This window comes from Zingiber officinale, chromosome 2B, assembly GCF_018446385.1.
Source record: "Zingiber officinale cultivar Zhangliang chromosome 2B, Zo_v1.1, whole genome shotgun sequence".
Taxonomy (NCBI): Eukaryota; Viridiplantae; Streptophyta; class Magnoliopsida; order Zingiberales; family Zingiberaceae; genus Zingiber; species Zingiber officinale.
In genome coordinates, this window is record NC_055989.1 from 108,991,430 (window position 1) to 109,005,595 (window position 14,166).

The 14,166-nt window shown below is 37.2% G+C and overlaps 2 protein-coding genes across 5 annotated transcripts; both read right to left on the reverse strand.

Annotated features, from left to right (window-relative positions):
• Nucleotides 1-291: 291 nt before the first annotated feature.
• LOC122046750 (thiosulfate sulfurtransferase 16, chloroplastic-like) lies at nt 292-2,931 on the reverse strand. 4 transcript variants are annotated; one of them, XM_042607604.1, is made up of 5 exons: nt 1,277-2,931; nt 1,097-1,177; nt 957-1,033; nt 820-890; nt 292-723 (listed from the first exon to the last, which is right to left on the reverse strand). In XM_042607604.1, exons 1-5 carry the CDS (start codon nt 1,291-1,293, stop codon nt 583-585), a joined length of 387 nt encoding a protein of 128 aa, XP_042463538.1. In that variant the 5' UTR covers nt 1,294-2,931; the 3' UTR covers nt 292-582. The 4 variants fall into 4 exon arrangements, with proteins under 4 accessions (XP_042463538.1, XP_042463536.1, XP_042463537.1 ...); XM_042607602.1 differs by having other exon boundaries at nt 292-562; nt 670-723; nt 1,097-2,931; XM_042607603.1 differs by having other exon boundaries at nt 292-598; nt 670-723; nt 1,097-2,931.
• A 147-nt stretch (nt 2,932-3,078) lies between these two features.
• On the reverse strand, nt 3,079-6,364 carry LOC122046749 (exocyst complex component SEC15A-like). Its single transcript, XM_042607600.1, has 2 exons — nt 5,960-6,364; nt 3,079-5,571 (listed from the first exon to the last, which is right to left on the reverse strand). The coding sequence occupies exon 2, from the start codon at nt 5,556-5,558 to the stop codon at nt 3,186-3,188; it is 2,373 nt and encodes a 790-aa protein (XP_042463534.1). The 5' UTR covers nt 5,559-5,571; nt 5,960-6,364; the 3' UTR covers nt 3,079-3,185.
• Nucleotides 6,365-14,166: the final 7,802 nt, after the last annotated feature.

The following is a 14,166-nucleotide window of genomic DNA, read 5'->3' on the forward strand; positions in this document are numbered from 1 at the left end:
GATTGTAGTTATAACAGACAATTTTGTAATTGTTACAATATGAATTACACGTTCAAATTGTGACAGCTACATGAATGCCATTGGATAGGATAAGTTTGAATTAGTAGAATATTTTTGAATGGATTGTGTCAAATTTACTCGAATGGTTCAAGGTTTAAATAAAAAAAAAATACCCTTTTGATTATTATCCATGAAATTTTTTAATGCTGCATTAGATTGGTAAAAAAGTTGTAAAAGGTCATGTTAGATTGATTACTATAACCAAAAGGTTATTTGTAAAAATGGAACATCAATTGAAAATATAATTTATTCTTTTCGCAAAGGTATTTCTGATGATTCTTCCTTAAATTTCTCTCAAGAGGTGTATTGTCTTTTGAAGATTCTACTTCCTGATGGCAAACGTTTACGATTATTATTATTACAACTCAGAATGGAGCACAACGCATATTCTCTCAACAGCAATCAAAGGCCAGAGATCTCTTTAGATACTCGAAGTGTCTTCAATTCCGCTCTTCAACCACGCCGTGTAGCCTCCGGCTAAGTATTTGACATTAGTGAAGCCCTGAAGGCCGACATTTAGCGTTAAGGAGATCTATAGCTGCTAATATCTTTACAATTTAGCATTCTTGTATCCTTCAAAGTCAATATATCTTTATATAATTGGCCTACCGCGTTAAGGAGATCTATAGTTGCTCGTTTTGCTCTTACTCCAGTTCGACAACCCTTCATCAATCAAAAAAATTATAAGTTCAAACAATGATCATTAATCTACCTTATGGATATGATTTCTAAAACTGCCAACATTCTGAAATACTTTACCACAATGAACGGCTCTTCGTGTCGAAGGAGAGACGAAACTTGCTCTATAAATTCAAGGTTCTTCACCTTCTCTGAAACCATAAAAAAAAAATTCACCAAAAAATGCCCCAAAAAGTTGAGCAATGTAATAGATCGACCTCGAGGAGTGACAGAGGAGTAGTAAGGAACATTCAAAGCGCCCTCCAGGTGCCCTTTCTCGAAATCCTCCTCCATTCTTTGAAAATAAAGCTCCATTAATTAATCAATGAGCAAATCAATAGATCAGAGTTTTAATTACCTGACATCCAAGTAACGATGATGACCCGAAGCCACAAGGTTTCGAGCTTCAACACCATCTACAATCACAATATCAGTCTCACTGCCATAGAATGAACAATATGAACAAAAATAGTTACGGCTAGAGGGAAGAAATTGCAGCCAAATGAATTGGAGTTCAGAATGTAAATATGTTTCAAACCTTTTTGGGTTTTCCATGACTGAGGAAGCTCAATGAGAAGGCTTCATGTATATCAGATGCAAAGTCAACAAGTTTACCAACTGTCAGATATGACTAGAATCATCATGAAAAGCCACTTTCAATATGTTAATCTAATTCCAATGTTCTTGAACTCTTCAAATATAATTAATTAGCTAAGTTGTCAACTGGTTGGCTAATCCGTGTCAACTGAAGTAGCTACTTGGCATCCATGCTTTGTTCATTGTAGGCCACCACCTTCCATTTTGTATCCAAGCATAGATGCCGATCGATCATAGGCAATGCAATGGTTGGTTGGTTTACATCAGCTAAATAGATTTGGGTGAAAAGAAACGAACAGCTAGCAATCACGTTCATAGGATCTCTATGATGGAAGCAATCTTTCTTTAAAAATATTCAATCACATATATGTTAGAAGAAAATAAAAAAGATCATCAGCAATATATACACATTCATCTTCCATATTATATAATAATTCTTTCTCACCGTTGTTGTCATCTTTGCTACTTTCATCTATCTAATTTTGATCCTCAACAAGGTCCGCAGTGAGGGGCATCAGGGTTATGAGTGCAACAAGAAGGCCCAGAAGGCGGCACCGGTCCTTGCGGCAGAGACTGCAACAAGATCCCGCTCTGTTCCTCCCACGACCACCTTGATAATCCGTTCATTGTCCTCATGACCATCACCATCGTAGCAATTTGCAAATTTGAAGCCATTACGAGCAACACCACTATTTGCTTCCATGCCATTGCCATGGCAAATCAATTAACCAGAAGATGAAATTTAGTCAACTCAAATGTCCTCATGGCTTCTCGGACATTTTATACACAGTGAGACAATGGATTGCTCCCCAAGGTTTTGAAATTTTAGTCAGCTTCTGAATTCCCTTGTTTCTTTGACAAGTAACATTTTGACTTTGGAAGGCAGGTCGACCAAAGAACATGAACAGTCTTGGTAGTAAAAAAACAGAGAATTACTTTCAGATTGCTTATGTTCTTTGGTTGACTTTGGCTAGGAGGTCAACCAAAGAACATAAACAGTCCTGCTTGCATATTTACCTCGCATGGATGATCAAATAATACTGAAGCTTGTCTCAGAGTGCTAATGAAGCAACAAAGGTGTAAGGGACCTGTAAACGCCCATCTAAAGTGCAACTCAAGAGTGATTTAAGTGCCATCAAACAGTTCCTAAATTGATCAATGGCACTTGAACATCTTAACTGAACTAATAAAAAGATGAAGAAAATGATAATTCTGGGAAAAATATATGTTAGTATTGAAAATTTCAGATTACTGTGTTTGAATTTCAGGTGAATATTTAAGATGGTAAAGTACGATAATCTAATTGATATAACTATAGACCCCTTTCCTAAATGTTTCCAAAACTTCATTACAACCCAGGTTCTCTAAGAAATGCAAGAAAAATCTTAATGTTATTATGTGACAAGGTTTAACACTCAATAAATACTCAACGAGAGGAAAAAGTTTCAAGAATACAGAATTTTAACCTGAAGAAGCAACCCACCAACATTTTATCTGAACAATAGCTGAAATGAATAATCATAGATTTAAATCAAAGCCATATTAAAAATCACATTTCTTCAAGATTAGTTGCGCTCATAATGTTTCTACACACATCTAATAGCTTGTGAGGAAAACCCATCAAAATGGTGTTTGATTTGGATAAATTGTGGTTTTATTCTAAGAATATTAATAGATGATTATGAAAACTCAGAACTGTTATAGATGTAGACATTATAGCAACTTGATACGGGGTTTGAATGATTAAAATTCAAAAGATAAATAACCATTATGGAAAATCCAAAAAATAGGAACAAGGGAGATCCATAGATATACCACAAGCTAGCATATCTGGATTGCATTGTCGATATTCAACTGAAATCTTTCAACCATCTTTTCAATGTGTCCATTGACTTCTTCCTAGCTGTTTGCTTTGTGCTTCGCCCAGAGAGACTACCAAACAACCTATCTGGTGAATCCTTGAATTTTTCACAGACAACAGCAACCTTTTTGTAATCCAAAGCACCATAGTTTTCCTCCCTTATTTCAGAATTCATAAAACTGTCAGGCTGATTGCTCAGCAGAAGATTCACCAACTGCCTGGATTCCGTTAAGCATTCTCTGAAACTGCAATCTTTCTTTAGGTCACTCAGACCGGTGCTTTGAAATATTTCATCTGCAAGTAATTCCAACCTTTTCAGATCGTTGTTGATGCCAACCACAGCATTGAGGTTGAATCTTTTTAAACTCTCGCTAAGAAAGGCTGCCACTATAGAATCAGAAATATGAGTAAGAGCAGCAAATCCCACTCTATAAAGCGCATCTAAAGGCAAAATCTGTTGTGCATTAGTTATCAGGAAGTTGAGATAAATAATGATTTCATTCATATAATCATTCACATGTTCTGGGGCTTCATCAGCTGTCCAATTTATACTGTGCATAAGATTAAGATATTCGTCCAACTTAGAATCAACTGCGTTTAACAATGCAGTATAGGCAGCATTCTGTGTTGCCTTAAAAACAGCCTTGGCAGTCAAACCCGAATGAGGTCGTTCAAGTAAGTGTGAAGGCACTGAGCAAAGTTGGCCAGCATGCCATAGAAAAAGATCACAAGTGCGCTCTAGGACAGCTATGTTTGCTGCAATTTGCATTGCTTGTGATACATCTAAACTACCAGAATGGATCATGTTGAGCAAAGCTTTGTTCAGCACATCAATCATTAGTTTGTCAAGATACTTCCTTAACACATCGTAAGTATTTACGTGACCTCCGTGTGATAAGTAGTTGACAGAGTCCTCGATGAAGGAACGCACTATACGACAAGCATCTGGAACAGAGGAAGAGAATGTGGCAATAAATGGAAAAGCAGGCACTATATCTGAGGACTGAAGATGGAATGATACCACATTCATATTGTACTCGTACTCTTTCTTTATCACCATTTGCTCAAAGGTATCACTTGCAAGGGCCTCTGCTATTTGCTTATGGCATTCACTGAGTAGAAGTTCATGGTACTTGTCCCTGCTGTTATCAAGAACGTCAAGCAAAGGCTTTACCTGGTATCCATGACGTCTAAGAGTTGAACCAAAAAGAGTGACAAAGTCCTTGACAAGTAGAAGGTGGTTTGCAGTGTCCATATGAGAAAATTGATCCTCTAAAACAGATGTCATCTTTGAGAGAGCGGTATCCCATAACATTTCCAGCTGACTCTCTAACAACAAGCCCTCAGCAGTCCTTAGGACTCGATCTTCCAATATGAAAAATCCAGCAATCTGTGTAAAGAATGATTGGTGGGATTCAAGAAAGGGTTGTGCTGATGAAATCTGCAAGTCCAAATTCAGCTGCATTAATCGGTTATTGTAATAGTGCTCATGAAACTTTTCCCCAATACCAAGGTAACTGTGCACATGGTTTGCACGATAAACAGGTGTTAGGTCAAACTCTGGCATTGAATCTTCGTCAAAATTCTCGACATCTAACGTGAAAACAAGATCACTAAGCCCAGACCGACTCTGCTCTTCAGCTTCCCACTGGCTAGTTCTCTTTTCTGCCTCCCTTTGACGGACTGAGGCAGCCTGTCCTATAGCCAACTGCCCAATGTCCTTAGTGGTGCTCCTTACACGACCAAGCCATTCATTGAACTCATCAGACACCTTGTTCTCAATGAACTTCTTAATTGCAGGTATTTGTTTTTCGATCACCTTCTTGAATGGCTCAAGAGGAATGTTTTGTATGTATTCCCTTTCAATTACATCCACAATTTTCACTGCAGGGTAGAGCCGATTGTTCGAGATATGCATGTTGCATTGCAGGCATAGTTTCAAAACATGCACACAGACCCTCATTATTTGCATGGCCTTTGTGATATTTTTCTTAATTGAATAAAGCTCAAGGAGCTCATCAAGCTTCAATAAAAGTGCACTAGCAACATCCTGCAGCTTCAAATTATCGCTTGATAGTGAGCTCTTGAGTGCATCAGTATCAACCAACACACTTCGTAGCTCATCAACTGCAAGAATGAATTCCTCATAGTGAAGTTTGCACAGTTCTTCTATCTCGACTTCTTTCTTTTTAACAACATTCCTAAGTTGGAGCAAGAGTGCATCAGGCTTCCCTAACTCAAAAGCATACTGAACAATCCGGCGCAAATCCTCCCCATTTCCGATTGACCTTGCAAGTACTAAATCGATCCCTCCATCTCCATTTTCTGTCACAGTTCTCTTCTTAGCTGGAGTATGCATCATTCAAAAAGTAAATCTGCCACAGAAATGAATAAAATGATTTTTTTTATATATATTTACTAAAAAAAACAGATTTAAGGAAGAAGCAAAGTGATTCTCATTCCATTTAAGCTTCTCATAAAGCAATATAATTTCACATGATAATCAAAATATCAGAAGCAAAAAGTCTACGAAGCAAGCAAAACTTTTATCTCCTTCAATCACCATGCCTATTGAACTTCATTTTATTACCCTCGCCAAACCAATACCTTTAGCGGAAGAAATGAAGTTCCAGCAAGAAATAAACCAAGGGTTCGCCTCAAAATCTAAAATTTAGGAAACTTTTACATGCATCAGGGACTAAATCCAAGTCAGGAGATTAATACGCACAAAGAAAACCTATGAAAAAGCAACATCAAACACACCGCAAGGTAGCTCTTTTTCCCCCTAGAACCACCGAGGTCAAGAATCACAAGGCAGCGCCGGCAATCGAACTGGAGGACGAGGCAGTATGCTGTGAGCTAGGGCGTCATAGGAAACGGCGCACTGGAGTGCCTCTTGGGTATCGTCGCTCTCGCTCCGCTTTGGGGAATTTAGGGATAATAAATAATCAAATCGATATGGCACTTTGTCGGTATCTTTCTGCCGCTGGCGTTGGAGTCTCTCCCGATGCGTTGCTGGCCTCCACAACAACGCGAACACCTATAGCTCGAGTACTTCGAGGCCAGCTGCTGGCTCTTTCTTTCTGCCTCTCTCTCGCATCGCAAGCTCGCCACACATGGCCCGCTGACGCGGAGGACGAGCACAGAGAAACGAACCCGAATCCGACGGCCCGACATTTGTCGGCGGAAGACTTGTTTGTTTGACTGGTCGTACGTTTTTGTTTGGACTAAGTAAACATAATCAAAGAACGTCTCATTGAATATTTTTGATAAAAATATCTTTTATTTCAATATCTAATATACAAATGTCTTACCAAAAATTTTGATAAAATTTAAATAATTTTAACTAAATTAATAAAAAATATTTTAATATAATAATATTTAAAATTTAAAATTTTAGATTTTTTTTATAAAATTTAAATAATTTTAATTAAATTGATAAAGAATATTTATATAATAATTTTAATTAAAGTGAAATAAATGATTCTTCACATTCTATCAGCTATAAAGTTACACTTAAACTTTAAACTCTAAACTCTAAATTCTAAATTCTAAATTCTAAATTCTTAAACATAAATCTTAAAATTTAAATACTATTATATCAAAATATTTTTTTTACCAACTTGTTAAAATTATTTAAATTTTATCCAAAATTATTCTAAATTACTCAATATTATTTTAAACTAATTTGTAGAAACTACTAAGTAACTATGCAATCATACAATATTAGTGTATTAAGTGTTATATGTTGCAACAACTACATAGTAGCTTCAATCGAATGCACGTGAGAGTGGAGTAAATCATGTGATTTAAAAAACTCTTATTTTTTTACTTTTAAAAAATAAAGTACGCAACGGAATAAAATAAAATAGAAATAAAAAGCACGAGAAAAAGATAAGACACATGCATCTCTATGGTTTAAACATATTTAAGTTGAGCTTGACTTTGGCTAATAACTCAAATAAGAACTTAAACTCTGATTCTTACCATATTAACAAAAGGTGTAGGTTTTAATATTTTGATGTAAGAGATTTAAGTTTCATCATCATCATGCAAATCTACTATCTACATGACATCACACGCATGACATAAATAATAACATGACACATCGTGCGCATGACATAAATGATGACATGATACATCACACGCATGACATAACATGACACATCATACATATAGCAAGATCTAATTACATCGCATGATAAAATCTAATCATATCATAATTAATGCATCTACATGACATACAATATATGACATGAACATGACATAAATTTATATATGTTATAATTTTATTTTAAAAATAAAAATATGTTATAAATCTAATTTTAATAAATCAAGATTTATCTAATTAAATTAGTAAACTAATTTTTAAATTTAATTAACATATTTTATCTAGTATCTTTCTATCAAACCTTTAATTATTTTATAAACAAATTTCTAAATTAATTTTCTAAAAATTTAGAAAATAAATAATTAATATTTCTTGAATTATTATAGAATAATTCAAATCTGGAATTTTTATGATTTTTCAAATCTTTCCAAATTTGGTATTTCGAATAATTTAGGAAATTTTTCAAAAATAAAATATTTTAATAAATCCAAAAATTTTAGAAAAGATAATTTCTATAATTTAATTCAGAATATCTCAAATCTGAATTTTTAAGAAATTTTGAAATTTTTCTAAATTTGGGATTATCTAACAAATTAGGAAAATTTCCAAAAATAAAATATTTCTTAGAATTATAGAAAATTCTAGAAATGATAATTTCTAAATTTAATTTTTAAAAATTATTTCAGAAACTTTCTAAAAATGAAATTTCCTAACAAGTTGGGAAACTTCCAAAAAATAGAAAATTCTTAATAATTCCAAAAAAAAATCTAAAATTAATTACAACACTAATTATGAACCGTAAAATAATTTTACGATCATGTTGAAGCACGGTCAGACTCTGATACCATTGTTGAGATATACTCGATGCAGGTGCGTGCTAAAACACGTTTCATAAACATGCGCAGCGAAAAATAAAAATAATAATAATTACTAATTATTATATCACACACACCACACACATACAAGGATACAACATGTCAGACATAATCACATAATTAAATTTTTACGGAAAGTAAATTTACACTAGGTATACCTGACGAAAGATGCGTAGAAGATTCCATCAGACGATCCGGAGTGGGACGGAGATCAACTAAGCAACGCACGAGCCTCGCCTCTACTTATATCCACAACGAGCTATCTTCGAGATGACTTCAATAAGTCCAAGTCGTGTCTTCGCTTTGGTACTAGCCAAGGTGGGAGACGGTTCAATCTGAGAAAGGGATTATGGTCCTATTTGTACCTGACAATAATTGCAACCAAATGGTACAAATCAACCGGTGACAACAATCTTTGTTGTCACTGTTTGGGGTTGAAGCCTCATTGCCCTCAAGGGACAATAGCTCCGGCGCCAGCAAGATTCCGACAAGCTTGCAGCTATTGGAAACCTTTTCCCAACGGCTGGAAATCGTGGCAGCAAGCAAGGAGAAGGTTCTCCTAGCTGTTCGGCGGCTACAATAGTTGTTGGACATTTGGAAATCGTCGGAAGACTAGAAGATGGCCGACAATTAGCTGGGCAGCCCTTCCAAAGGGCTGTCTCGCGGTGGTGCTCAGCTGAGTGACGATGACGCGCGTGGGTGAGCGACGGCGACAACTCCTGCCGGTATCGGGGCAACTATTGGCTGGCGGGAGGTCCACTGGCCGACGTTGGACGCTGGCCAGTGGAGCCAGGCGGTGGCGGCGACATAGTATAGGGAACAAACCCCTTTTTTCGTCGGCGTTGGGAAAACGAGAGAGAAGAAGACGAGAAAAGGAAAAAACGTGTGTGTGTGTATATATATATATATACTTTAACCCACAATCCATGTCAATAGTCTTAAGTTTGATTCAAAGTCAAACCATATTGATTCAATAACCAAATCTCTTTTAATTAAAGAATCAAACCAATTTAGTTCATTAATTAAAATAAAGAGTGTCCAACTCGTCTTCAAAAGACATGACTCATTCGTGCTTTCATTGCGTTACTCTGATTTCATATTTACCATTCATCTAGTCCAACCATACTTAATCTCTCTCGATCTGAGAATCCAATTCTCAAACTCATTTTATGTCTCTTAGATAAACTCATAGTATGTGTGACCTTATAGGTTTCTGGTTATGTTGGTCGTCCATAATTAACCATTAATTATGGAACGATCATGAGTGATACCTAGTATTACATCATGATCCCCAATTAACTGAAAAATTATAGGTTGATCTCGGAACCACTTCCAAACCTTTCAACAGCTACAGTAAGTCGTGTCATATTCCTTGCACTCGTCTTATACCCACTTGGTTCAAGACATGATCTATGTGTCAGTCTCTACTAGGCTGACTACGTCACACCTAGCCCAAGTAATACTTTCTCATTCAACGGGTTCAAATTACTTCGACATGTGTCTAAGAGTCTTGTACTCTTAACATGTGATGTTTTAGCCAAAGACTTTGAGTAATAATCCTAACAAGTGGCCATAGGGTATACGTCTCCTCGCAAGGAGCGATGAATCCTCTGTAAGCTATCCAAATATCTTTGGGCATTTCGACTTATACCCAATCATCCTGGGTCCACATCTCCAAGGAGATGCTTGCTTAAGATGTCAAAGTATAAGCCTCTATGACCAAGGTGACTTGTATACCTCAAGTCGAAGGAAACTTGCACTCAAGTTGCAGTAAAAACTTCATTGACATATCTATATATGTAGAGAACCATATGAAGTCTTACGGCGGGTTATTCCAATGAACTAGTTGTTGGTGTGGTTAGCACTAACGATCTAACTCAAATTTTGATGAATGACAAAATAGGTTAAGTTAGTTTCTTTGTTATCTAACACTCTGACCGAATGTGCAGGAGAAGTCCATACAGGTCGACGGGCTGACCTGATGTCTAGCACGAAGCCCAACTAGGTCGACGGGTCGATCGGATAGTTGGCACGAAGTCCAAACGGGTCGACGGGCTGACCGAACGTTTGGCACGAAGTCCAACTAGGTCGACGGGCTGATCGGATAGCTGGCGCGAAGTCCAGACGGGTCGAAGGCTGACCGGATATCTGGCAGGTAAGTAAAGGTAAGTCACTGGAGGGGAGTGACTGTGAAGACGCATTCCTGGGAAGGGAACTTAGGCGCCGATCCGACTTAGAACCATTTCGGAACTCTAAGTCGAGATCGTGACTAGATTCTGATCTCGAGGATACGGAATCTAATTAATATTTTATTTAATGATAAACTATGCTAACACTCTATTTTGTAGGATATATATTTACCTCGGACTAACGTTTTCTTGTAGGTAGGAAATCGCTGGACAACAGGGTCCGGGCGCCCCAGAGGGATCTGGGGCGCCCGGGAGGTACCCGGGCGCCCGGAGGTAAAAATTATCCACTTCGCGGCGTCAACACATGGAGCTTCATGGTTGGCTCGGCTACGTCACACCCAGGGCGTCCTGAAGGTTCCGGGCGCCCCGAACCTCCTTTATAAGGAGGGTCAAGGTTAAAGCTCCAACATAAACTCAGAACAAACGATCTGCTCACTTGTGCTCTTGCGACGCTGCGAAGCTACTCCGACCATGCGCTCTTCTTTTCTTTATTTTGTCAGTATTGTTGTTATTTTCATTAGCATTCCTGTAATTAATTTGTAATCAAGTTTTTCGAATTGCTAGTGAATTGTCCATCGAAAGTACCCTTGCGTGAGGGCCTTGGAGTAGGAGTCGACACAGGCTCCGAACCAAGTAAAAAGAACTTGTGTTAGCCTTGCTCTTTTCTTGCTTATTCTTTTTCCGCTGCTTAACTCTTTTCGAAAGTTTTTATCGTATTCGCCCCTCCCTCTAGCGAAACTCACGATCCAACACTAGTTATCATAACTAGCATTCATGTTAACTCTCGATATCCCAATGTCTCCAGTTTGTGAGAAAATAGCTGCTTGGTTAGACCAAGAAGTATAACCCATGCTAGTCTATCAGAATTAATAATGTCCGAACTCATCAATTCATTAGCTAGGAAATATTCCAATACATTCATAATTGCACATGTAGAGCAAGTTGTGATTTAATCATAAGTTCTCTCATGCTATGAATCGTATCGCGGACATTCAATACATGAATTTAAGATCCAATCATATCATACACATAGAGAATGTGCACCCAAATAGTGAATCTATATTTATCAAATAAATAGTAAAAATCATAAGACGATTGCCTTAGGACATCCCTCAAAATCCAACACTCCATACAATTGAAAAGACTTTGAGTAATGGAGGAAGCATTTGGAGACTTGGTTCTAAATGGAATGGAATCATTGGGTCGTGTTGGATGTTCCTTTCTAAGCTTCGACAGACAATAAAGAGAAGCGTCTTCAACCTCGGTATTGGACCGAAGAGCAAAGGTAACAATCGGAGATAGATAAGGAGGTAACTAGAATTATATTAAACTTATTACCTTCTAATATTGTGTCACGTGTAGGTGAGTACAAGTGTGCTCATGACTTGGTTCTAAATGGAATGGAATCATTGGGTCATGTTGGATGTTCCTTTCTAAGCTTCGATAGACAATAAAGAGAAGCGTCTTCAACCTCGGTATTGGACCGAAGAGCAAAGGTAACAATCAGAGATAGATAAGGAGGTAACTAGAATTATATTAAACTTATTACCTTCTAATATTGTGTCACGTGTAGGTGAGTACAAGTGTGCCATAGTAGATCTAATTTGGGATACTGATCTTCATCAAATAAAAATAAGGGAAAGTTACCCATGAATCACTTTAGCGGGTATGCCATAGTAGAGTTCCCTAAGGCCAAAAGAAGGTCACATGCAATGATTACAAATACAAATGGCAAGGGGGAATCTTCCAAGGCTAGAGAAAAGTCATATGCTAAGGTGACATATGACATATGACTATAGCAAGGAGAGGTCAAGAAATAGCAAGAGAAACTCATGTAAGGACAGTGAGAAATTAATCAAAGATAAGGTGTCTAAGGTTAAGAAAGTCAAGTTTATAGACCAAGTGTCACCCGAGATGCATCGGTGTAGCTTAGTTATAGTGGATGAGTCACCTAGGGAGGTAGCTAGGGTTAAGAGCTCTAGGGGACCTCAAAGAGTCAAATGGAGATCCATGGTCAATGGATCTCAAATGGACCTTGCTTGGGATTCTAAAAGAGTTATGAAGTACGCCAAATGGTTTGGAGATTTACTTGAGTCTCAAATCCAAGGAATTGACACAATTGAGATGAGTTGTCATGCAAGAAATATAAAATGAGATTCATATTGCATAAAAATTAGTTTTAGATGTATAGATACTATATAAACTAATGCTAGGAATGCATTATAGTTTAGTATGGGTAGATATATCAAGAGGAAGATAAAACTAAGACTTTAGGTCAAGGTTCAATTGAACCATTTAGATAGTTTTAATTTTATGTCAATCTTGAAATCCGTGATAGATATATTTTTGAATATATTTTTTCTAAGTAAATAATGGTAAAACAAACATTTCTACAAAATTTGAGAATTTTTTGAGGTTTGTGACATTTCTGGTGTATTTTTGAAATTGAGTTTAGAAATATAGTTTGGGCTGAAATAGGATGTCAGTCGATTGATGTAGGTACCAGTCGACTGTTAATACTATTCATCAAATACATAATGGTTCTATAGGGTTGATTCGATGAGGGCAGTTGATTGAGGTCTAGGGCAGTCGACTGATATAGTTTGATATTAGTTTTCAGCGATAGAAAATGACCGAATGGGGATATATATGTATGTAATCATATAGAGAATTAATACATAATGATTATGGTCATTAGAGGTATAAAAGTCCAATAATTGGGATATTATTGGAGCTCTTTTTGATGTATGCCAAAGGGGGAGAAGGTTAGGTTTAAGTAGGAAATCTAAATACCTTTGTGGGAAATTCTAGTTCAAGGGAGAGCCTAGGTTTGGGTTCCATTGCTTATGCATGTGTGATTGCATATTTTGTTTGCATGTTTATTGCATTATATGTTTCCCTAACTTAAACGGATTGCCAAACATAAAAAAGGGAGAGATTGTTAGAGCAATTGGTATGATCCTATGCTTTGATATTTGGGAAAAGGTTTAAGTTATGTTTATTGTTGTATTTGATATACGTTTATGAGTATGCAGGATGCAAATACAACAAGGAAAGTCCAAGTGAGATCTTGGTAAAGACAAAGTCTAGGGTGAGTCTAGGTGGTATAAGTTCAAGTGTGTAGTCTTGACAATGTAAGTCCATGTGTAGCTTGACAAGGATGAAGACTGATGCCAAAAGAAGCTCTTAAAGGCAAGTCGTGAAGGATGAGGAAGCATCCGAGGGAACAAGACTGATGGAGAAGGCTAGAAGGCAAGGTTATGAGAAGACCCGACAATAAGGATAAGGCCAAAGGATCCATCTTGAAGGTAAGACGTGAAAGATGAGGAAGCATCCGAGGGACGCAAGACTGATAGAAGATAGCTAGAAGATAAGGTCGAGGTTGTGTGGGCGAGGACGAGTGTATAAGATGTTGGATTGAAAGCGCTAGAGGGGGGAGTGGGGGTGAATAGCGCTCGTGGCTATTTCGTACATTTCGAAATCATAAATCGTTCGAGTAATTAAATGCAGCGGAATAATGAAAAGAAAGTAAAGCAACACAGAAGGACACGAGGAGTTACTTGGTTCGGAGCCTGTGACGACTCCTACTCCAAGGCCCACATTCGTTGAACGTTTACTTTGGGCAACACTTATATCTCGTAAAAACTATTACAAACTAAGTACAATTCAAAGCAGTAATAATAAAAATTATACCGACAACAAAAGACTAAATCTGAAGCTCCGGGTTATCGGCGTCGAGTTGAAGCTTTATCGGAACGTCTCGTTAGTAGCAGGTTGCAGAAAGATTGCTTGTGC

Bases quoted from the DNA above. Each gene is read 5' to 3' on its own strand.
- LOC122046750 (XM_042607601.1), bottom strand. From the start codon at position 1,293: ATGGAAAACCCAAAAAGGTTTGAAACATATTTACATTCTGAACTCCAA. The intron at 1,034-1,096 runs GTAATTAAAACT...TTATTTTCAAAG, and splicing joins CATCGTTACTTGGATGTCAG to AATGGAGGAGGATTTCGAGA. The intron at 891-956 runs GTCGATCTATTA...TTATGGTTTCAG, and splicing joins CTCCTCTGTCACTCCTCGAG to AGAAGGTGAAGAACCTTGAA.
- LOC122046749 (XM_042607600.1), bottom strand. From the start codon at position 5,558: ATGATGCATACTCCAGCTAAGAAGAGAACTGTGACAGAAAATGGAGAT.